We start from the raw sequence: 25,938 nt of genomic DNA, 5'->3' as shown, positions 1-25,938 counted from the left end.
TGCCGTAACTCTTGTTTTGAAAAAGCAAGTTTGTCCCAGTATGACTGCTATCTTAGAGAACAATCTGAGCTTAGCATGAATTTTGTGTTTGTTTATGCATGATCTCGTGCATGAGAAGCTCTAGGTGAACGCAGGAACTGACCCAGCTGACCTGAACTGTGGAAAAACACAAAATGCACACACCTCAATCATCTCTGAGCCCCCTTGGTTCCCCCTTTGTCTTAGCAGCCATGCCCATCGCCATCCGGTTCTGCAGCCTGCCTTCTGATGTCAGGCACCCCTGCATCTCCCCCTTCTCCTGACGTCCACTCCACAAGCACACATTAGGGCCTTTTCTAGGGAAAGTGCCGTATGTATTGTATTATGCATTTCTTAACCATTTTGTGCATGTAAACCTGTGCTACTTTTATTAGGGTCCTATCTTTGTGTGTGACAGAAATGTTTTGAGTGTTGTGCTCTGTTTTCTCCATAAACCTTTTGATTTTGATTGTGCAGTTCTGCATAATGTGAAGATTCATAAGGATGGCTATGTGGTACTATAGCCGAATTGACTATTTCTTTTACACAAATAAGTGGATACCTTCATATTTTCTTATATATCCTTCTTTGTAACATGAAGGGTAGCATACTGTAGACACTCTTTTGGGCTTTGCCTTTGTCCCTTAAGCGTATGTCCTAGAAAGCACTCCTTATTAGCTCATAAAATATTTTTTACAGCTGCATAGTACTTCATTATGTGGATGTCCTGCAGTGTATTCCATCACTACATGTACAAAACCAAGAGCAAGGGCTAATATCATTAATGAGTAAATACCTCTTAAATATATCCATCTGTTTATAGGCACCTTGGTTGTTTCCAGTATCTCATAACTGTAAACAACACTGCAATGAATAATCTTTTTGTATTACTGGAGGTGAAGGTGTAGTAAGATTTCTAGGGCAGAAAGTGAGTGCATATGTAGTTGTGTTAGAGATCGCCAAATTCCCTTCCAGATAGGCTGTCCAAAAAGTTTGCATTTCCACCAACAATATTTGTGAGTACCTGTTTTCTCCCCAATCGCACCAATGGAATAGAGTATGTTGTCGTATTCTTTAATTTTTCCTAATCTAATAAGTGATAAATGGTATCTATATTGTTTGTATTTCTCTAATTATGAGTTTGAACAATTTTCCCTAAGTTTAATAAACGTTTTTATGTTTTCTTCTGGATTGTCTGTTCAAGGCTTTTCCCCCACATTTCTACCAGATTTTTGCTGCTTTCCTTCTCCTTCATTTTTAAGAGTATTTATCTATTAGTGATATCAGTTCTTTTTCCCTATGGTATATGTTGCACATATATTCTCCCAGTTTTTGGTTATCGTTTGACTTTGTTTATCATGTCTCAGCATGCAAAAAAGTTAATGTTCAAATTTATCAATATTCTCTTTTATTGCCTCTGTTATCAGAGTTACAGAGCTACTTCCTAGACCAAGGGCAAAGAATAATTCACTCCTACTCTGTAACAGTACTTGTATGGTTGCATTTTTTTATGTCTAGGTCTCTGATCCCTTTGGAGTTCAATCTTGTATAAGGTGTGAAGTATAACTCTAATTAAATGGTTCTCAACCAGGGGCGAAGTAACAGTGTCTGAAGACATTTCAGGTTGTCAAAACTAGGGGAAGGAGTGCTCCTGACATCTAGTGTATAGAGGCCAAGGATGCTTCTAAACATCCTACAGTGCATAGACTAACTCCCACAGCAAAAAATGATCTGACTCAAAATGTCAGTAGTGTCGAGCTTGAGAAATTCTGATAACAATTTTTTTCTTCAACAAGTGGCTACCCAGTTGTTCAAGCATCATTAAAAAAAAATTACAACTCTATCTTTTTGCCTCAATGTTTAGCGATATTACCTCTATCAGATATTTTCATATATACTTGGGTCCATCTCTGGAATTTGTATTCTATTCCACTGGTATATTTGTGCCAGTATCACAGTGTTGTAATTCAGTGTATTTAGGCTTTAAAGATATTTTAATATCTGTTAGGGCTAGTCCCCCCTTATAGGTGTCTTTTCTTCAGGGTTTTACTGGCTATTCCTTTTTTTAATAGACTTTTTTTAAAAATTTTTATTTTTACTTTTTTACTTTAAAATACTGTATTGGTTTTGCCATACATTGATATGAATCCACCATGGGTGTACATGAGTTCCCAAACATGAACCCCCCCTCCCACCTCCCACCCCCTATCATCTCTTTGGATCATTGAATGAGTCTTTAAATTCTATAGTGCTTTGCAATTTTCAGAGGTTTCACATGCACAATTTCATATAACCCCATAATAACCTATGTTACCCCTCCCCTCTTCCCTCTCCTTATGGTAACCACTGGTTTGATCTCTCTATCTCTGCTTCTGCTGCTTTTTTTTTGTTTTATTCGCTAGTTTGTTGCTTTTTAGTTTCCACGTATAGGTGATTATCATACAGTATTTGTCTTTCTCTGTCTGATTTATTTAATTTAGCATGAGTGAGTGAGTGAAGTCGCTCAGTCATGTCTGACTCTTTGCGACCCCGTGGACTGTAGCCCACCAGGCTCCTCCATCCATGGGATTCTCCAGGCAAGAATACTGGAGTCGGTTGCCATTTCCTTCCAAATCCATCCATGTTGCTGGAAATGGCAAAATTTTATTTTTATGGCTGAGTACTATTCCATTATACACCCACATGCACCATATCTTCTTTATCTATTCATCTGTTGATGACATTTAGCTTGCTTCCATATCTTGGCAATTGTAAATAATGCTGCTATGAACACTGGGGTGTGTATACATTTCTGAATTAGTGTTTTGGGGTTGTTTTTTCCAGATATATGCCCTGGAGTGGAACTGCTGGGTCATATGGTAGTTTGGAGAAGGCGATGGCACCTCACTCCAGTACTCTTGCCTGGAAAATCCCATGGACAGTGAAGCCTGGTAGGCTGCAGTCCATGGGGTTGCTAAGAGTTGGATACAACTGAGCGACTTCACTTTCACTTTTCACTTTCATGCATTGGAGAAGGAAATGGCAACCCACTCCAGTGTTCTTGCCTGGAGAATCCCAGGGATGGGGGAGCCTGGTGTGCTTCTGTCTATGGGGTCGCACAGAGTCAGACACGACTGAAGCGACTTAGCAGCAGCATGATAGTTCTACTTTTAGTTTTTAGAGAAATCACCATACTGTTTTCCACAGTGGGGACACCAATTTACATTCCCACCAAGTATTCGAGGGTTCCTTTTTCTCCAGACCCTGCCTTGCATTTATTATTTATAATAAATAATATTTTTGATTATGGCATTCTGATGTGCGTGAGGTGATCCTCATTGTAGTTTTCATTTCCATTTCTCTAATAATTAGTGATGTTGAGCATCTTTTCATGTGCCTGTTGGCCATCTGCATTTCCTTTTGGAAAAATGTCTATTCAAGTCTTCTGCCCATTTGTTAATCAGGTTGTTCGGTTTTTTGATGTTGAGTTGTATGAGCTGTTTAGTTTTAACTGGAGGATAATTGCTTTACAATATTGTGTTGGTTTCTACCATACTGTATGAGCCATTTACATTTCTTAGATATGATCCTTTCATTGGTCATATCATTTGCAAATATCTTCTCTCATTCAGTAGGTTATCTTTTCATTTTGTTGATGGTTTCCTTTGCTGTGTAAAAGCTTTTAAGTTTAATTAGGTCCCATTTGTTTATTTTTGCTTATGTTTCCTTTGCTTTAGGAGGTGGATCAAAAAATATATTGCTGTGATTTATGTCAAAGAGAATGTTCTGTCTATGTTTTCCTCTAGGAGTTTTATAGTATATGGTCTTACATTTAGATCTTGAATCCATTTTGAACCTATTTTGTATATGGTGTTAGAGAATTCTTTTACATGTAGCTGTCTAGGTTTCTCAGCACCACTTATTAAAGAGACTACCTTTTCTCCATTGTATATTCTTGCCTCCTTTGTTGTAGATTACTGATTTTAAGTGTATGGGTTTATTTCTGGGCTCTCTATTCTGTTTTGTTGATCTATGTGCCAGTACTTGGCACCAGTACCATATTTTTTTTTTTTTTGATGACTATAGCCTTGTAGTATAGGCTGAAGACTGGGAGCATGATTCCTCCAGCTCTGTTTTTCTTTCTCAAGACTGTTTCAACTATTCAGGGTCTTTTGTGTTTCCATATGAATTTTAAAATTATTTGTTCTCAATTTTTGAAAAAAAAAATGCCACTGGTGTTTTGATAACTCAGTTGGTAAAGAATCCACCTGCAATGCCGGAGACCCCGGTTTGATTCCTGGGTCAGGAAGATCCACTGGAGAAAGGATAGGCTACCCACTCCAGTATTCTTGGGCTTTGCTTGTGGCTTAGCTGGTGAAGAATCTGCCTGCAATGTAGAAGACCTGGGTTGGATCCCTGGGTTGGGAAGATCCCCTGGAGAAAGGAAAGGCTACCCACTCCAGTATTCTGGCCTGGAGAATTCCATGGACTATACAGTTGGTTGCAAGGAGCTGGACACGGCTGAGTGGCTTTCACTCTTTCCCCTCCTTGCACTGAATGTGTAGATTGCCTTGGGTAGTATGATCATTTTAATAATATTCTTCCAGTCTAAGAACATGGTGTACTTTCTATCTGTGTTGTCTTCAGTTTATTTCGTTAACGTCTTAAAGTTTTCCAAGTACAGGTCTTTTACCTCCTTGGGTGGGTTTATTACTAGGTTTTTTTTTTTTTTCTTTTTGATGCAATGGTAAGTGGGTTTCCTTATTTTCTGTTTCTGATAGTTTATATTAGTGTATACAAGCACAACATATTTCTTTATTTTAATTTTGTACCAAATTCATTGATGAGCTCTAGTACTTTTCTGGTGGCATCTTTAGGATTTTCTATGTATAGTATCATGTCATCTGCAAAAAGTGCGTTTTACTTCTTCCTTTCCAATTTGGATTCCTTTTGTTCCTTTTTTTCATCTGATTGCTGTGGGTAGAACTTCAAAACGATGTTGAATGAAAGTGGCAAGAGTGGCCATCCTTGCCTTGTTCCTTATCTTACAGGAAATGCTTTCAGCTTTTCACCATTGGGCATGATGTTAGTTGTGGGTTTGTCATGTATGACCTTTATTTAGTGGAGTTATGTTACCACTATGCCCACTTTCTGGATTTTTTTTTTTTATCATAAATGGATGTTGAGCTTTATCAAAAGATTTTTCCACATCTGTTGGGGTGCTCATATGGTTTTTATTCTTATATTTGTTAATGTAGTATGTCACATTGATTGATTTGTGGATATTGAAAAATCCTTCTATCCCTGGGATAAATCTCACTTGATCATGGAGTATGAGCCTTTTAACGTATTGTTGGATTTGTATTGTTAACATTTTGTTGAGGATTTTTGCATCTATGTTCATCAGTGATGTTGGTCTGTAATTTTCTTTCTTTGTGATAACTCTGTCTGGTTCTGGTATCGTGGTGACACTGGCCTGATAGAATGAGTTGAGAAGTATTCCTTCCTCTGCAATTTTTTGGAATATTTTGAGAAGGATAGGTCTTAACTTTTCTCTAAATGTTTGGTGAATTCACCTGTAAAGGCATCTAGCCCTGGACTTTTTTATGGGGGGGGGGTGAGTTTTAAAATTATTGGTTCAATTTCGTTATTGGAAATTGGTCTGTTCATATTTTCTATTCCTTCCTGGTTCAGTCTTAGGAGAGTGTACCTTTCTAAGGGTTTGTCCATGTGTCTTCTAGGTTGTCCATTTTATTGGCATATAGTTGTCTGTAGTAGTCTTTTGTTGGTTTAGTTGTTAAGTTGTGTCCGACTCCTGTGTTCCTATGGACTGTAGCCCACCAGGCCCCTCTGTCCATGGGATTTTCCAGGCAAGAATACTGGAGTGGGGTGCCATTTCCTTCTCCAGGGGATCTTCCCAAGCCAGGGATCAAACCTGGGTCTCCTGTATTGTAGGCAGATTCTTTACCGACTGAGCTACAAGGGAAGCCCTAGTAGTCTCATCCTTTTTATTTCTGTGGTGTCTTTTATTTATTTATTTCAATTGGAGTATAACTGCTTTACAGTGTTATATTAGTTTCTGCTGTACAACAGTGTGAATGAGCTATATGTATACATATATCTCCTCCCTCTTGAGCCTCCCTCCCACCCTCTAGGTCATCACCGAGCACCAAACTGAGCTCCCTGTGTTACACAGCAGCTTCCCACTAGTTATCTATTTTTTACACACAGTGGTGTATATGTTACCCTCTCAATTCATCTTATGTCCACAAATCCATTCTCTCTTGTCTGTATTCCTGTCCTGCAGATAGGTTGATCAGTACCATTTTTCTAGAGTCCATATATATGCATTAACATACAATATTTGTTTTACTCTTTTTGATTTACTCACTCGGCATCACAGACTCTAGGTTCATCCACATCTCTACAAATGACCTAGGTTTGTTCCTTTTTAGGGGTAATACTCCATTGTATATATGGACCATATCTCATTGCATTTATCTGTCAATGAACATTTAGGTTGCTTCTATGTCCTGGCTATTGCAAACAGTGTTGCAGCAAACATTGGGGTACATGTGTCTTTTCAAACTATGGTTTTCTCAGGGTATATGCCCAGTAGTGGGAATTCTGGGTCATATGGTAGTTTTGTTTTTAGTTTTCTAAGGCGCCTCCATACTGCTCTTCAGAGTGGTTGTATCAATTTATATTCCCACCAACAGTGCAAAGCGGGTTCCCTTTTCTCTACATGCTCTCCAGCATTAATTGTTTGTATAATTTTTTGATGATGGCCATTCTGATCAGTGTGAGGTAATACCTCATTGTAGCTTTGATTTGCATTTCTCTAATAAAGAGCAATGTTGAGCATCTTTTCATGTGTTTATTAGCCATCTGTACATCTTCTTTGGAGAAATGGCTATTTAACTCTTTCACCCATTTTTTGATTGGGTTGTTTGTTGTTTTGATATTGAGCTGCATGAGCTGCTTATATATTTTGGAGATAATATTTTAGATAATATTTTGGAGACATATTTTGTCAGTTTCTTTGTTTGAAAATATTTTCTGCCATTCTGAGGGTTGTTTTTTCATCTTATGTAGAGTTTCCTTTGCTGTGCAAAAGCTCTTAGGTTTAATTAGGTTTTCTGGCATCTGGTGTCTGCCCACTGGTGGGTGGAGCTGGGTCTTGGCCCTCTGGTGGGCAGGGCCATGCCTAGAGGTGTGTCTAGAGGGGGCTATGAACTCATGTTCATATGAGCTCAGACAGTAACGAATCCGCTTGCAATGTGGGAGACCTGGGTTCAATCCCTAGGTCGGGAAGATCTCCTGGAGAAGGAAAAGGCTACCCACTCCAGTATTCTTGCCTGGAGAATCCCCATGGACAGAGGAGCCTGGCAGGTTACAGTCCGTGGGGTTGCAGAGTCAGACATGACTGAGTGACTAAGCACACATGAGCTCATGAAGTCTTTAGGCAGCCTATGTGCTGATGGGTGGGGCTGTGTCCCCATCCAGTTAGTTGTTTGACCTGAGATGCCCCAAAACAGGTGCCTACAGGCCACTGGGTAAGGCCACGGCTTGGTGCTTCTGAGCTAATGGCACCTGCCAGCACTGACTTCCATGGGGTAGAATAAGTTCCTAAATATGGCTGCTGCCAGTGTCTGTGTCCCCAGGATGAGCCACAGCTGCCCCCACCTCTCGGGGAGGCTCTTCAAGACCAGCAGATGGTTCTGGCCCTGCTGCTGCTGCTGCTAAGTCGCTTCAGTCGTGTTCAACTCTGGCCCTGGCTCCTATGAAATTACTGCTTTTGCCCTGGATCTTGGTGTGCATGAGGTTTTCGTGTGTGCGTCCTTTAAGAGTGGTTAAACCCTGCTGGCCTTCAAAGCCAAATGCTCTGGGGGCTTGTCTTCCCAGAGCATTGCAGGACCTCTGGGCTAGGGAGCCTGATGTGGGACTCAGAACTCCCCTGAGGGAAAAACTCTGCAATGTAAGTATTCTCCAGTTTGTGGGTCACTGACCTTGGGGGTCTGGGATTTAATTATATCACAAATCCATTCCTACCCATCTTGTTGTGGTTCCTTCTTTTATATATATATATATATATATATATATATATATATATATATATATATATGTATGTATGTATGTATGTATGTATGTATGTATGTATGTATGTATATATATGTCTCTAGTTGTTAAAGATCTTTTCTGGTAGGTTTTGGTCTTTTTCATAGATGGTTGTTCTGCAGATGGCTGTGGTTTTTGTGTGCTGTGAGAGAAGGTGAGCTCAGGGTTTTTCTACTCTGCTATCTTGGCCAGAATTTTCTCTAGCTGTTCTTATATGTTTGCTTCTCCATGAGGACTTCAGTATCAATGGATCTAACCCCCTTTTAAAAGAAAGCTTATGAGTAAGTTTTTGAAGGATTGTGTTAAATTTCTAAGTTAACTTAGAACTGACTTGTTTATGGTGCTGAATCATTCTATACAAGAACAAGGGATGTCCTTCCATTTGAGAAAGTCTAATTTTGTGTCTTTTAGGAATGCTTTCAAGTTTTTCCAATATAGGTTTTGCACATTTGTGAAAAATTAATTTCTAAGTAATCTTCTTTGTTACTGCTGTAAATGGAATTTTCTATAGCACCAGGCCATCTAATTGTCTCTCATTTGTATAAATGAAGGGTATTGATTTTTGTGTTTATGTCCTGCTAGTGTACTGAATTCTTTTATTGTTTAAATTAGTTTTATCATTGATTCTCCACAATCTTCCTGGTACAGCATCATATCACCTGCAACTAGACCTAGGTTTACTTCTTCTTTACCAATTCTTATACCTGTAATTGATCTATTTTGTCTAACTGCATGGATTAATCCCTCTAATATAATGCCAATTAGTACCAGATAGTGAGTATCCTTCCTTTGTTCCTGATTTTAGTAGAAATGCCTCTGATGTTTCCCTAACATATTGGCTTTAGGACTAAGGCAGAGATATTTTATCCTGTTAATGAAGTACCACTCACTTCCTATTTTCTCAAGTCTTCATAAAGAATAGGTCTTGTATTTTATCAAAGGCCTTTCCATCATCTATGGAAGTAATCATGGATTTTTCCTCCTTAGATCTATTAACACAGTATATGATACTAATAGATTTTCTAATACTGAACCTACCTTCCATTCCTGGAATAAATCCCATTTAGTCATGGTATATTAATTTCTTAATGTGATACTGTACTCTGTTTGCTCAAAGTTAATTTACTTTTTAAAATGTATTTTATTTATTTTAGCTTTGCACTGGGTCTTCATTGCTGCGTGTGGGCTTTCTCTAGTTGTGGCAAGCAGGGGCTACTCTTTCTTGAGGTGCACAGGCTTCTCATTGGGGTGGCTTCTCCTGTTGCAGAGCATGGGCTCTAGGACACACAGGCTTCAGTAGCTGTGACACGCAGGCTTATTAATTGTGGCACACAGGCTTAGCTGCTCCATGGCATGTAGAATCTACCCAGACTAGAGATCAAACCTGTGTCCCCTGCATTGTCAGGCAGATTCTTATCCACTGTGTCACTAGGGAAGTCCTAATTTAGTAGTTTTGCATCAGTAATCATGAATTGATATTGGTCTGTCCTTCCTGCCTTTTACTCTCCCTGCTTCCCACCTTCCCTTCCATCTGTATCAGGTTTAAGTATCAAACCTTCAGCAAAAGTTCATAAAAGAAATAGTGAAGTTCTTCATTTTCAATGTGCTGGAACAACTTATAGAGTATTGGTATTATCTGGACTTTGAAGGTTTAGTTGAATTCCCCTGAGAAACTTTCTGGACCTGAAATCACCTCCTTTGCCACCCTTGCTGAAGGAGAATTTCCACGTGGACTTTAGTTAGGAGATACCCCTTGAATTTTCAGCTTACAGAGCTGGGATTTAAACCTAGTTAGACCCATGTCGTATCACTGTATCACTGATAACCTCAGGGACTTGACTGCCTAATTGTAATAATGATGATGATGTCTAATACATATTAAGTGCTTATTATGCTTCAGGTACTGTTTACATGTATTAATACATTCAATCCTTATTTCAGACTTATGAGGTACTAGCTCTTAGTATCCCTGAGACACTGAATGATTGGCTGTTCAGGGTCACATAGCTCATAAATATCAGAGCTGGTCTTCAATTCCAGGCAGTTGGCTTCACAGTCCATGTCTTTAATGACCAAGGTACAGTATAATAGTTTGTAGAACTATGGATGATTATATATCAGAATCTCAGTATGAATGCTTTTTTAAAGGAAAAAATGATTTAACTAAAGTCTTGTAAAGGAAAGAAGAGTTTCCATTTATGATAATGTATGTCTAGCAATTTGGCTACAAATTTCTTATCCCTATACCAACAGCTTTTTCTCTTTCAGCAGTATATGGCCTTTGTAAGCATAATGTACAGAACCGTGTTCTATTGTGAGTCAGCTCCAGGTCTGAGGGATTCAACTTGAATGGAAAATCTTCCAATGACCATGGTGACCCAAACTCAATCAAACAAATGAAACAGTTAAAGTTTTCCCAAATTACTTAGATATACTAAATAGTACCATTGAGATGGGTAGATTTTCTGCTTTATATAAGTATGACCTCTTATTAATGTCTATTGGGAAAATGAAGTACCCTCATTGCTATTCATTAGTCTAAGCTTTTTCCTATACTCTTGCTTTGAAATTTAGACATTATTAAAAATTATGCAGATGAAGACAAAGGGTAATATTTTTATGTCATTTCTGTAAACGCTTAACATCTTCTCCCTTACCTCCCCCCCGCCAAAAAAAAAAAAAAAACTTAATGAGCCACAAAACATGTTATAATGAATGGGAAAAATATTTTTAGCATTTTTATGCAGAAAATGCCTCATTAAAAGCAAATGCTTCAGCAAGCAGATTTGAGCTTAATAGGAACTTTTGTCAAGTAGGGGCTTTTATGACACATCACTAGCATGTGTAACTGTTCTATATAAAGACCTGGAAAGCCCTCAGAGGCTCTTACCTTCCTTTCTGGTCCCTGAGCTGCATTGCAGCAGTGTGGTTTGACATGGCACTTAGCAGACATTTGATGAGCCTGAAGGATGTGAAGCCTACTGTCTAGCCACAGGTAGGAAAAATGTCTGTCTACTGTTAAATATCACTCATTGTTTTATCTGGATATATCATGAGAGTCATTTAGATGAAATCTGTTCTCATCTGGGTGTCTGGCATCATGTGACCCAAATATTTTTATTCTAATTTGCATGTTATAAAAGCCATAAGGGTACAGGGTTTATAATCATACATACAACCGTAATTTCAAATTAAAAACTCAACCTCTCACTACACTATTATAACTTCTCTAGACTTAGGGCCTCACACTGGCATGACAAGGGCGCAGGAGTCCAACCACTCAGGCAGGCTATGTGGGCTGATTTGGTCACAGAAATAGCAGTCCCTCACCTCAATGATGGCAGACAGTGCTCACCTATCCCTGCTGAGGCCTCAGAAGACACACCTCGGGTAATGGTGTTTCCAGGTATTCTGAGCTGGTCTCAGCTTCGTCATCTCTGATCCATACTTGGGGGCTTGAGCTGAGTTACAGTCACACCCACCCAGGCAAGGCTGACATCACCAGTGGTGGTGATATCACTCTAGTAACTGGTTACTCAGAACACCCTTCTTTGTAGAATGGGGGAAGCATGAAATTATGACATGATTCATCTTTAAACAGTAATTTTTCACATCACGTAAGTTCTTTCTCAGTTCACCCTACCAAGACAGCCATGCTATCACCTGGCTAGTAACAATAGTAGTGGTTGCAGCAATTAGCATTTACTGAGGTCTTGCTCTATGCTTGGCATTGTGCTAAGATCTTTGTATGCCATATCTCATTTAACCCTCAAACTCTATAAGCTAGCTACTATTAATATCCCCATATTACAGATGAGGGAGCTTAGGACAAAGAAGGTAAATAACCAGCCCTAAATCTTTCAGCTTGTATGCAGAACAATTAGGATTTGAAGGACTTTCCCCTCTGGTTTTATTTTTATTAAAGTATAGTTACTTTACAATATCATGTTAGTTTCAGGTACACAACAAAACTGTGCAATAAATCCTGTTTATCTTTTTTTATATATAGCACTGTATATGTCTTAATCCCATACTCCTAATTTCTCTTAGAGTCCTTAACTGTTACTGCTTTACAGCATTGTGCAGCCAATTAACTGAAAAAAAATCTGTATCCCCACTCTATTCCAAAGAAAGAAGCATTCCTTTCAGAAACAAAAGGGGAAAAATTCAGTTGTCAAATGCCCATAACTAGCTCTTTCAGGGAGCCCAGTCTCCTTTGGTAAGAGAAGGGACACTGACTCCCAAGACCCACTCAGACTTCCCACTGAGCAGGCACAGGGTGGCCGCTTGGTCACCCAGCTCACCGTTAAGAAGTGCCGGTCCTTGGCTTCGCGCCTCCTCTGGCTGTGAGCTGGGGGGTAGGCGGGCAGTGGAGGGGCTGCTGCCGGGATGGGCGCAGCAGCTCTCTGCTCCCGACGATCGCTCCGGCTCCGGTGCTCTGGGAGCAGAAAAATCAACAGTATAGAAACACACTTGGCATTTGCAATTTCTCTTTCCCCCTTGGGAGGATGAGCGAAAGGCTGGAAAAAAGTGAGTTTTTGCTAATCTAGCTCATGTGTATACCAAATAAGATTTTCAGAATGGTTCTGAACTAAACTTTTACTTCATAGTAATATGAAATTGGATGCCTACATTTCAGTGGGTCCGTCTCAAGACGGATCACTGTGTTTGATATGTCTCAACACAGCTTGTTTCAAAACAACATGAGCAAGAAAAACAAATCTAGAATAGTGGTGCAAGATCTGCTGATCTGAGTCCTGGAGTGGACCTAGGCACAGACACGCCAGAGCCTCCCAGGGCGAGAAAGGATAGATGCTCACAGCTATCCAGAGGATGATGGAGCCAGCTCACATTGGCTCAGGGGCACAGATAGTTAGGCGTTCAGGAATTTTGCAAGCCAGCTTTTAAATTGTCAGTAACTTGAAATAGGCTATGGTGGGAATATTTATATCACAGAAATTGGTGAGTCCTACACATTAGGGCCTCATTCATTTATTTCTTTACTACATTTTTTGGGCTTCTCTTGTAGCTCAGTTGGTAAAGAATCTGCCTGCAGTGCAGGAGACCCAGGTTTGATCCCTGGTTTGGGAAGATACCCTGGAAAAGGAAATGGCAACCCACTCCAGTATCCTTGCCTGGAAAATCCCATGGACAGAGGAGCGTGGTGGGCTGCAGTCCATGGGGTCACAAAGAGTCAGGCACGACTGAGCAATTAATGCTTACTTACTTAATTTTTTTTTAAAGAGACCGTGGCCAGCATACCATTGCACCCATCTAAGTCCTGTCACCCACAACACCCAGATGGTTTTCAAATCCTGGGTTCCTAGAGGAAGCAAAGGAATCCCAATGGTGACAACTGTCTGATTTAGGAATAAAGCTACTTTGGGGAAAAAAAAAGAAATTTCCATGTCTGGGGTGAAGTGATCCTAACTGCATAATAAGAATCACAGGGACACTAGGAGCCCAGTTTAGCTTTCTGGGTATCTTGGTGAGCCTACCCAACATACCCTGACCAACAAACTGGCCATGACAAAGGCTGCACTACCTGCCAAAACCCAGCCCACATTCACACTCAGGGCCTAAAGTCTTGTGACCCCCACCCAATATGACCAGGGTACAAATTGCCTTCTGTTGTTTAAACCTGCCATTACTCAGCACATCTACAATAATAATTGTGATGCCCAGTGTTTGCTGGGCAATGGGCATGCATCAGAGATGCTTTGCAAAAGCTTGTAGGTGCATTATCTTGACGATTGCACGAAGCAGGCACTGATAGTGTCCCTCTTGTGCAGATGCCTACATGGATCAGGGAGGCTAAGTCATTGCCGAGCTATCACTGCTACACACTTGGCCCCAGGGCCCTGCTCATGACCACTCCTTGACCTGTAAGAGATCTAAACACACCTTGCCCATCAGAGCAAGATTGCTGGCATTTGACAGTATTTGTTATAATTACATTTTATCACATTGTAATTCTTTGGACACTGATAATATAGAATATTTGGCTACTCATAAGACAGTATTCTTTCCCCAGTATTGTTTAGTTGCTTAGTCGTGTCCAACTCTTTGCTACCCCATGGACTGTAGCCCTCCAGGCTCCTCTGTCCATGGGATTTCCCAGGTAAGAATACTGGAGTGAGGTGCCATTTCCTTCTCCAGGTGATTTTCCTGACCCAGGGATCAAACCTGCGTCTCTTGCATTGGCAGGGAGACTCTTTACCACTGAGCCACCAGGGAAGCCCTTTACCCATATTAGGAAACAGCCAACTACACTGACCCTCTCAGGTGGCGTCAGGTGTCTTTTCTCTAAAGGCCCTGTAGTGCCAGGGCCCATTTCATCTCTGTCATTGCAGTGATAAAAGTCAGGATCTCTCTGTATGTCTGCCTCTGTATAGAAGTCTGCTCCTGGACAACAGAGATTATAGTCAGCTTTCCATCACTGTGCCCTGCTGTGCCTGTGATATAGTGGATTTTCAGTAAATGTTTGTGGAGTGACTGAAAGGAAGAACAAATTGATGCTTTCATGAAGGTCTGCTTTTGTAACTGTAGAATGTACTCTAAAGCCCCATCTTTCCCATGGGCTGGGTACTGAGTCAGTGGCCTCACTGTACCCTTGCTGTTAGGCCCTTCTCTGGGTCTTGTTGCCAGTTGACACTGGCCTCCCTAATGCTGACCTCCTTCTTTCTTTGCTGTATTCAGTGTGCTGTACTCTAAACCGGTACCTGAGCACTCTCGAGCCTTCTGATTTCTGTCCATGTCTGATTGGCCTGTCTGTGGGCCTCCCTGCCTCAACTGCCAACTTTGTCTGCCAGGAGAATGTGGCAGAATTACTCATCTTCCTTTGCTTGGGGTTCTTGAGACAAATGTTGACTCCCATTCACAACCAGAGAAAAGTCCTCAACCCCATGTAGGTGCTCTTTGCTAATCTGCTTCCAGAGCCACTGTTCATCAGGAAGACTTTATAAAAAAGTGTTTCTTATATATAGTAGATTTACAACATTGTGCTAGTTTCACTCAGTCGTGTCCGACTCTTTGCGACCCCATGGACTGTAGCCCAACAGACTCCTCCGTCCATGGGATTTTCCAGGCAAGAGTACTGGAGTGGATTGCCATTTCCTTCTCCAGGGGATCTTCCCGACCCAGGGATTCAACCCGGGTCTCCTGCATTGCAGGCAGACGCTTTACCATCTGAGCCACCAGGGAATCCTTTATTATATATAGTAGATTTACAATATTGTGCTAGTTTCAGGCATACAGCTTCAGATTCCTTTCTGTTATAAGATACTGAATATCGTTCCCTGTGCTATACAGGTAAATCCGTGATGTTAGTTTATTTTATATATAGTGCTGGGTATCTGTTAATCCCATACTCTTAATTTATCCATCCCCCTTTGGTAACCACAAGTTTGTTTTCTATGTCTACAAGTCTATTTCTGTTTGGTAAATAAGTGGATTTTTTTTTTTTTTTAGATTCCACATATAAGTGAGAAGAGATATTTCTCTTTCTCTGACTTAGTATGATCATCTCTAGGTCCATGCATGTTGCTGCAATATTTCATTCTTTTTTCATTGCTGGGTAATACCCCATTGTATATATTCCACATCTCCTTCATCCATCTGTCTATTGATGAACTCTTATGCTGTTTCCATGTCTTGGCTACTGTGAACAGTGCTGCTATGAACACAGCAGTGCAAGTACCTTTTTGAATTATAGTTTTTTCCAGGTATATGTCCAGGAGTGGGATTTCTGGATCATATGGTAACTCTATTTTTAGAGTTCTATTTTAAGGAACTTTCATACTGTTCTCCATAGTGGCTGCAGCACTTTACATCCACAACAACGGATAGAAGGGTACTCTTTCTCCACACCTTCTCCAGCATTTATTATCTGTAGACTTTTTCATGATGGCTATTCTGACTGGTGTGAGGTGATACCTTGTTGTAGTTTTGATTTGCATTTCTCTAATAATTAGCCATGTTAACCATCTTTTCACGTGCCTGTTGGCCATCTGTATGTCTTCTTTGGAAAAACGTCTAGTTATTGAATTTTTTTATATTAAATTGTATGAGATGTCTGTATATTTTGGGAACTAAGCCCTTGTTGGTCTCATTATTTGCAAATATTTTTCCCAGTCTGTAGGTTGTCTTTTGTTTATGGTTTCTTTGTTTATGGTTGTCTTTTTGTTTATGTCTTTGCTATGGGAAAATCTATAAACTTCACTAGGTCCTATTTATTTATGTTTGTTTTTATTTATTTTACCTTGGGAGACTGATCTAAGAAAACACTGACATTTATGTCTGAGAATGTTTTGCCTATGTTCTTTTCTAGGAGTTTTATGGTGTTATATCTTATGTTTAAGTATTTAAGCCATTTTATATTTATTGTTGTGTATGGTGTGAAGGAGTGTTCTAACTTCATTGATTTACATGACGCTGTCCAGCTTTTCCAGCTCCACTTACTGACAAGACTGTCTTTTCTCTAGTGTATATTCTTACCTCCTTTGTTGAAGGTTAATGACTGTAGGCATGTGGGTTTATTCCTGGGCTGCCTATTCTGTTCTTTTGATCTATCTGTTTTTTCTCTTCTGTTCTTTTGATCTGTTTTTGTGACAGTACCAAGCTGTTTTGATTGCTGTAGCTTTGTAATATTGTCTGAAGTCTGGGAGGATAACCCTAAAGGCAATTCTTGGTCTTTTGTAGTTCCATATAAATTTTAGGATTATATGTTCTAGCTCTGTGAAAAATGTCATGGATAATTTGATAAAGATCACATGAAATCTGTAGATAGCTTTGGGTAGTATGACTGTTTTTAACAATATTAATTCTTCCAGAACAAGTGCATGGGAGATCTTTCCATGTCTTGGTATCACCTTCAATTTCCTGTATCAGTGTTTTATAGTTCTTAAATATGTCTTTTACCTCAGTGGTTAGGTTTTTTCCCTAGGTATTTAATTTTTTTTACACAATTTTAAATACACAATAAATGTTTTACTTTCTCTTATATTTCATTGTTAGTGTAAAGAAACGCAACAGATTTCTGTATACTGATCTTGTACCCTGCTACCTTGCTGAATTCATTTATTCTAATAGTTTTTATATGGAGTCTTTAGGGTTTTCTATATAGAGTATCATATCATCTGCATACAATGACAATTTTATCTCTTCCCTTTCAGTTTGGATACCTTTTATTTCTTTTTCTCATCTAATTACTGTGGCTAGGACTTCCAATACTATGTTGAATAGAAGTGATGAGAGCTGGCATCCATATTGGTGTTTCAGAATTGAGTGGGAAGGCTTCCAGCTTTTTGCCACTGAGTATTGTATTAGCTCTGGATTTGTTGTAAATGGATGTTATTCAGCATTATGTTGTTATACCCATTTTCATGTGACTTTTTATCATGAATGGATATTAAATTTTATCAAATGCTTTTTCTAACTTTATTGAGATGCTCATGTTGTTCCCATCTTTTTTTAATGGCATATGGTGTATCACTTTGATTGATGTGTGTATGTTGAACCATCCTTGGAATGAATCCAAATTGATCATGATGTATGATCCTTTTTATATGTTGTTGGATTGATTTGCTAACATTTTGGTGGGGATTTTTGCATCTGTTGATACATGTATCAGAGATATTGAGCTGTAATTGCCTTTTTTGTAGTCTCTTTGATTTTGATATCAGGATGATGTTGGCTTCATAAAGTGATTTGGGGAGTGTTCCCCTTTGTTTAGTCTTTTGGAAGAGTTTGAGAAGGATAGGTATGAGTCTATTTTACTTCTAGTAATCAATGTATTTAAATTATCTGTTTCTTGTTCATTTCATTGAGTGGCAGACTGTATGTTTCTAGAAATTTGTCAGTTTCTTCTAGGTTGTCCATTTTGTTAGTATATTACTGTTCGTAGTATTTTTCTTATTTTTTTATATGTCTGCAATATTGATAATTATTTTTCTTTCATTTCTTATTTTGTGTATTTGGGTCCCCTCTCTCGTTATTGGTAAGCCTTGTTAGCGATTCATTGATTTTGCTTACTCTTTCAAAAAAACAGCTCTTGGTTTTATTAATTTTTTATTTTTAATCTATATTTTATTTCCTCTCTGATCTTTATTATTTCCTTCCTTCTGCTGAGTTTTAAATGTTCTTTTTGTAATTCTTTTAGGTGGAAGGTCAGGTTGTTTATTGGAGATTTTTCTTATTTCTTGAGGAAGGCCTGTATTGCTATGAACTTCTCTCAGGTCAGGACTGCTTTTTCTGGATCCCAAAGATTTTGGATGGTTGTGTTTTTATCATCCTTTATCTTGAGGTATTTTAAAATTTCCTCTTTAATTTTCATTGTTGGCCAATTGGTTTTTAGTAGCATGTTGTTTAGTATCCATGTAATTATTTTTCCCTCATTTTTCTTTCTGTGACGGATTTCTAGTTTCATGCCATTCTGGTAAGAGAAGATGCTTGAGATAATTTCTATCCTTTTATATTTGTTCAGACTTTATTTTATATCTTAGTATGTGGTCTGTCCTAGAGAATGTTCCATGTGTGCTTGAAAAGAGTGTGTATTCTGGTTTCCTTGGATGTACTGTCCTGTAGATATCAATCCATCTAACTATTCTAAAGTGTCATTTAGATGTGTCTATTGCCTTACTGATGTTCTGTCTGGAAAGCCTGTCCATTGATAAAAATCTATTAATGTATCCCCATCAGTTGCTCCTTTTATGTCTGTTAGTATTTGTTTTATGTATTTAGGAGCTTTAGTATTGTGTGGATATATGTTAATGAAGACAATTTTCTTCTGTTGATCCTTGTATCATTAATATAGTGCCCTTTTTTGTCTTTATTCATGGCCTTTGTTTTAAAGTCTGTTTTGTCTGAGTATCACTACCCTTACTTGACATTTCCACTTGCAGGAAGTATCTTTTGCCATCCCCTCATTTTCAATCTATGTATTTCTTTCACCCTAAAGTGTGTCTCTTGTAGGCAGCATATTGTAGGTTCTTATTTTACTATCCAGTATGTCATTCTATGTCTTTTTATCAGAGCATTTAGTCTATTGACATTTAAATAATTATTGATAGTATGTATTTATTGCCATTTTAAACGTTGTTTTCCAGTTGATTTTGTATGTCTTCCCTTTTTTGTTTTTCCTTTTGTAGTTTGATGGTTTTCTTTAGCATTGTGCTTGAGTTCCTTTCTTTTTAGATTTTGTGAGACCACTGTATGCTTCTGATTTGTGGTTACCTTGGTTTTCAAGTGTGTTAAACTGTAACTCTAGCTATTTGTTTTAGACTGATAGTCATGTGAGCTCAAACACATTCTAAAAAATCTTTATTTTCTTACTCTCCCATAGTTTGTGATTTTGATATCCTATTTTACATCTTCATGTTTATCCTTTTGCTGTTCTTTATAGTTTTAATTGCTTTCACAATCTTAACTGTTTTTTTAATGCATGTATTGGCTTATCTAAGTAATCTTCAGTCCTTTCATATATTTACCTTTTCTGTTGTGAATTTCCCTTTCCTATAGATTCTTGCTATTTTTCTACTCAGAGAAGACCTTTCAATATTTCTTTTAGGATAAGGTTTAGTATTACTATATTCTTTTTTAAACCTTTATTTTATATTGGAATATAGTTAACGATGTTGTGTTAATTTCATGTGTACAGCAAAGTGATTCAGTTATACATGTAGCTATTCTTTTAAAAATTCTTTTCCCATTAGGTTGTTACATAATATTGAGCAGTTTCCTGTGCTATATAGTAGGTCCTTGTTGGTTGTCCATTTCAAATACAGCAGTGTGTACATGTTAGTCCCAAGCTCCCTAACTATCCTTTACCCACACCCCTCCCCAGTAAACCATAAGTTCATTCTCTAAGTCTGTGAGTTGGTTTTTGTTTTGTAAATAAGTTCATTTGTATCACTGTTTCTTAGATTTTGCATATAAGTGATATCATAATGATATTTCACTTTCTCTGCCTTACTTCATTCAGTATGACAATCTCCAGGTCCATCCATGCTGCTGCAAATGGCATTCTTTCTTTCTCTTTTGTATGTACCACAGCTTCTTTATCCATTCCTCTGTCAATGGACATTTAGGTTTCTTCCATGTCTTGGCTATTGTGAACAGTACTGCTATGAACACTGGGGTGCATGTAGCTTTTCAGATCATGTTTTTCTCCAAGTATATGCCCAGGGGTGGGATTGCAGGATTATACTGTAGTTCTATTTTTAGTTTTTAAAGGAACTTCCATACTGTTCTCCATAGTGGCTGCACCAATTTACATTCTCACCAACAGTGCAGGAGGGCTTCCTTCTCTTCACACCCTCTCCAGCATTTACTGTTTGTGGAATTTTTGATGATGGCCATTCTGGCTGGTGAGAGGCAATATTTGACTGTAATTTTGATTTACATTTCTCTAGTCATTATCAATGTTGAACATATTTTCATGAGTATTGCTCTATTCTTTTAGTTTTTGCTTGTCTGGGAAATTCTTTCTATTTTCTTTTATTCTAAATGATAATCTTGCTGGGTAGAGTATTGTACTTTGCAAGTTTCACCTTTAGGAGCTTTGGATATATGTTGCCACTCCCTTCTGGCCTGCAGAGTTTCTGTAGAGGAATCAGCTAATAGCCTTTTTATACTGCCTTGAAAATGACTTTGTTTTTCTGTTGCTACATTTAGAATCCCTCTTTATCTTTCACTTTTGCCATTTCAATTATATATCTTAGCGTGGATCTGTTTGGGTTCATCTCATTTGGGACCCTCTGTGATTCCTATACCTAGATATCTGTTTCCTTCTGTAGGTTTGAGAAGTTTTCAGCCACAAGTTCTTCAACTACATTTTGATTCCCTTTTTTCTTTCTTCTTCTGGAATCCCTTTCGTGTGGAGGTTGGCATACTTTACATTATCTCGTAGGTCTCACATGTCACTTTCATTTTTTCTTTCATTTGTCTTTCTGTCTACTGATTGGGTGCCTTGTGTTAACTTCCAGATGACTTATTTGTTCCGCTATGTAGACTTGGTCTGCTGTTTATTGGCTTTAGCTTGGTTTTTATCTCAGCAGTTGCGTTGTCTAATTTTGGTTTCCTTATGGTTTCTAGTTCCTTGTTACAGTGATCTGCCTTTTTATCAATAGTCTTTCTGGGGATCTTTAGCATTTTTATCACTTCCTTTTTGAACTTGGCATCTGGTAGACGGGCAAGGTCTGTTTTGCTCAGAGAATTTCTCTTAGTCTTTTTAAGTGGGAGTAGTTCCTCTGCATTTTCATTTTACTTATATTTCTCTTACTCCATGAATTTAGGAGGAACAGTTATCTACTGTGATCTTGAAGTGCTCTTTTCCTGTAGGAGTGTTCTGGTACAGACTATGTAAGTCGAGTAGTTTTGATGTGAGGGCTGTATTTGGTATGGATGCCTGCCACATCTTTCCTCAGCATGTGCTGGCCATTATCCTCCCTTGATGAAGGGTGTGTTTGGTGCTGTGCTGTCCAGAGCTTGCACTGTAATGTTGGATGGGGCCCCCTCTTTGCTCTGTAGTTGCCACAGTTCTGTTGGGGGCAGGGTCTGCTCCCCAGTTGTTGGAATAGAAACCCTGAGATCTGGTTCTCAGCTGTAGTGTGAGGTAGGTAAGACCAGAGCACTCAGCTGTGTGCCAGGACACATGACTCTGTGACATATCCTGCCAGCCAGTGTGCACGTCTACAAAATCAGCTAATGCTGGTAGCACCCAGAGACCCGTCTTGGCTGTGAAAACACTGATAATTGGCTCGGGTGGCAGCCTTGCCTTCGGTGTATGCATGTTCACAAAGCATGAGCTCCTAATGCCCACTGAAGCAGTGCCCCGTGGTGGGAGCACTGATAATTGGTTCCAATGTCAGCCCTGGTGTGTGTGTGTGTGTGTGTGTGTGTGTGTGTGTGTGTGTGTGCTCCCAAAGTCTGATGTGGCTGGAGCCATGCACCTCTGTGAGCACACTGAGAATGAGGTGTCTATGGTGGACCTACACACAGCCCTTCCTGTGTCGACTGGGGCTCCTTTGGTGGACCTGTGCCCCGTTCTGTGTGTGCCTCCACTTATAGCCCAGACCACACTCCAGGCTCTTCTGGATATCTCTGCATAGCCAAACCAAGTCCTCTCGCCATGTCTGTCTACTGAAGCCTGAGTTTCCACACCTAGCACTGTGCAGACCAGCAGGTGCGCCTCCCTGGCTGGCAGTGACATGGCAGCTCAGTGCCCGTCCCTTGCTGCTTGGCAGCAAGGTAGCACAGGCACACTCCTCTCTTGGAAACTCTAGACCCCTGAAGCTCCCTGTCCTGGAAGACCTCCCAGCTAGTGAAGGAGGTTCCTGAGGTGCGGGAACCAGCTCTCTTTCACAGCCCTCTCCCAGGGGTGCAGGTCCCTCTCCTTTAGTGCTACCCAGGTATATGGGGCTCTTTGGTTGGTTGAGCTCTTTTGATGGCTTTTAGCTGCTATGTTGTGAGAATTATTTCAGATGCAGCTGGAATTTTCCTGTATTTGTGGAGCAGGGTGGGCTCCATGTCCCACTCTGCCACCTTGCTCTCCCTTCCAGGAAGGTTTTTTGAGATAAATGTCTGCCATGTTAAAGCATCTACCTCTAGTGCCACACCCTCATTTTTCTCTACCAGGAGAAAGTTGGCTTTTCTAGATGGGCGGTGGGAGGAAAAGCTTCTACATTCTTAAAATTGTAATGAGAGTAAAAGATAGGTGTTGCTGGTTGGGAAAAGGTAGAAGGAAGGGCAGAGTCTGGAGGGAGATATCAACTCAGTTTCCCATTCGGCCTCTCCCTGCTTGCTCTTTCTGAAGCTCATCTCTTTCATGTGCCCCAGGCCTGCAGGAGACAGGCGGATTAACGGCTCCCTAATACTTCTTTCTGGTGGTGGTGTGGGGAGACCATTTATCAACTAGAGCCTGAAACTGCAGTAGACTCTTGGTCCTTATTCCCTTAGACCAATGAAATGTAGACCCCAGCCCCGAAACTTGAAAGAGAAGGAAATATAAACTGTAAATCTCTCTTTATAGCCTCATAATAATCTCTCGGTCACTGTCTTACAAATGTAAACATTGGCATCACTTCAAGCCATTATTGGCTCTGAGCATAAAGAACTGCTAAGAAAAAAAAAAAAAAAAACAGAAAAAAAGAAGAATCAGAGGCTTAATAACTTGAACTCCATGAAGGCATTGCTTCCTCTGAGGAGCCTTCTCTGAAGCTCCATGGCCCAGTTAGTGCCTTTGCTCTGAGCCCCCATGGCCCTGGGTTGAAATGACCTGGTTACTTGCCTTTCTCCCTTACTAGACCAGGAGTTCTTTGTGTGCCAAGAACCACATGCTATCGCTCTCTGCATCCTAGGTTTAGCACAATGCCTGGCCCCTCAGTTGACTTTGTTGAGGGGGGATTGCTGCAGAGTAGATCTTAAAGGCAGCCGGTTTCTCAGTTCTGATCTCAGGATACTCCAACTGTCTAAATAGAGCACCTACAGGGAAGCTCATTTGTGAGCAAGGGCTTGTCAGATAGGTCAGTATTAGTCATGGCCACCAGATGGCGAAAGTGGTATTCTGTCAAATGCACCAGTAAGCTTCTGTTTCTTAGACAAGGTTTTTTTAAAAAAAGTCACTTTCTAATTTCAATTCTACACTGCATGTTTTTAATTCCATGATGCCTATAATTCCTGTTTATGGCTCTCTGCAGTGCTATTAAAACTACTACACCCAAGATTTGCTATGGAGACAACCACGAAGCAAGCCTGTGTGTGGAGGGCAAGATGCAGCTCCTCCGTCTTTCGTAGAAACCCCAGGAGGCCCCATATCCCTCTCTCAGCCCCCCAGGAGGAAGTTCTGAGAAAATTGATATTGGCACTTGCTGTTCCTTAGTTCTGCCATTAAGTCCAAACCTGACAACACAGTGAAATGTGGTGGCTTATGAGCAGCTTAGTGTTACCTGGTTGAATCCGGAAAAATCTAATCAGAGATGACTTATGAATAAAAATAAAGGGGTAAAAATAATTACGTCTAAAGGGCTAACATTATTGAAGCTCTCTACTGATGGGATCCAGAGAAGGCAATGGCACCCAACTCCAGTACTCTTGCCTGGAAAAATCCCATGGACGGAGGACTCTGGTGGGCTGCAGTCCATGGGGTCGCTAAGACTCAGACATGACTGAGCGACTTCGCTTTCACTTTTCACTTTCATGCATTGGAGAAGGAAATGGCAACCCATTCCAGTGTTCTTGCCTGGAGAATCCCAGGGACGGGGGAGCCTGGTTGGCTGCCGTCTATGGGGTCACAGAGTCAGACACGACTGAAGCGACTTAGCAGCAGCAGCAGCAGCAGAGCAGCAGCAGCAGCAATGATGGGATCAGAAAAGTATTTAGTGAGAATGATCAGACTCCTCGGTCATCATTCTCTACCCCTAGTGCTCAAGCAGTTTTCTGCAGAATTTGATTCAGGTACACAAACATTCATTGAGGACCTACTATGAGTGAGAACCTATTATGTCAGGGTTATGGTAAATGCTTTGAATAAAAAAGAAAATCTATGGTCATTCCCCAGTGGTACAGTGGTTGGGACTCAGCACTCTCACTGCTGAGGGCCAGGGTTCAGTCCCTGGTTGGGAAACTAGGATCCCACAAGCCACTCAGTGCAGTCGGTCAAAAAAAAATTTTTTTTTTCTATCTTCCTCATCCTTGACTTGTTCACGGATTGATGGTAGAAGACAGGCCGGTAAGTGGTTGGTGATGATATAAGCTTTTAAGTGGCACGATGGGAGGATGCACAGGCTCTTATGGGAAGAGTGCTTAATCCAGGCCACAGAGGAACAGGAAAGGTGTTGTTAAGGAAGCTTTCTGGAGGGTGGCTGGCACTAAAAAATCAGTAAAGAACTTTGCAGCCAACTATCAAATCCAAGTGAATAGCAAGAATGCCAGAGGTAGGTCGAGGGGATGCTGACGGTCAGTCTTCATGATAAGGCTGATAGTATCAGCTACTAATAACCAAGGACAACTGCCAGAGAGAATTGTATTAGGGATATTAGGACATGAGCTCTTTTGTTACAGGTGAAAAAGACAAGGGATGGGGAAAAGGGAGAAGTCATGTACATGAAGAAGAAAAAAGCTGAAAACATTTGCCATTTTATTTCTCCGTCTTGACAGTAACATGAAAGCCTTTTCTGTGAATGTTAACACTCTCACCAAATACCATTCCTTAAAGGAGCATAGGGTATCTGGAACAAAGACACTTGACTGTACTGACTCCATATGTCTCCACAGCAAAAATCTAAAGGCCAAAAAAGCTGGCATGCCCAATTCTGACACCAATGGGGGGGACTCTGGAAGGATGATGCCAGGTTTTAATCTCCTTGTCCTAAGTAGAGTGGCTTTACAGCAGTGAAAATGCAGGCAGTGGAAGAAGAGGCTGCGTGCCTATCTCTGACTTTCACAGGACTATGAGAGGACTGAAAATATTTACTTCCCTAGGACAGTGTATGATGTGGAGGAAAGTCAGTCTGGCTGGGGCTCTGGAAGCTCGGGTCTGGGCCTGGCACTGTACCTAACCTGCTGTGTGTGACCCTCACAGGTGTCTTGCCCTCCCTCGGCCTCCATGTGCTCCGATGTAGAATGGATCACATCACTGGTTCTCAACAGGAGCAGAAGGCTCGCCCCCCACCCTGGCAAGCTTCTGGTTCATAGAGGACCAGGCTGGAGCCAAGAACGGGAGCCCTCCTACAATGCAGAAGACAGTGCTGAACAGTGAATCAGTGCCCCCAGCTTCCACAGCTAACACTCCAGAACTTCTTTTCAGGGAAAAGCCTAGAACGTATT

General features: G+C 40.2%; 1 protein-coding gene across 3 annotated transcripts in view; it reads right to left on the bottom strand.

The window, feature by feature from the left end:
• The window catches only part of NHS (NHS actin remodeling regulator), a 343,496-nt gene that overhangs the window by 33,915 nt on the left and 283,643 nt on the right, over positions 1-25,938 (bottom strand). For all 3 annotated transcript variants that reach the window (XM_015104813.4, XM_042242434.2, XM_060407382.1), the window contains exon 3: positions 12,420-12,553. In XM_015104813.4, the coding sequence (XP_014960299.3) occupies positions 12,420-12,553 (134 nt within the window). The remainder of the gene's footprint in view (positions 1-12,419; positions 12,554-25,938) is intronic.

Source organism: Ovis aries, chromosome X (assembly GCF_016772045.2).
Source record: "Ovis aries strain OAR_USU_Benz2616 breed Rambouillet chromosome X, ARS-UI_Ramb_v3.0, whole genome shotgun sequence".
Classification (NCBI taxonomy): domain Eukaryota; kingdom Metazoa; phylum Chordata; class Mammalia; order Artiodactyla; family Bovidae; genus Ovis; species Ovis aries.
This window is presented reverse-complemented; position numbering and strand designations above follow the sequence as displayed.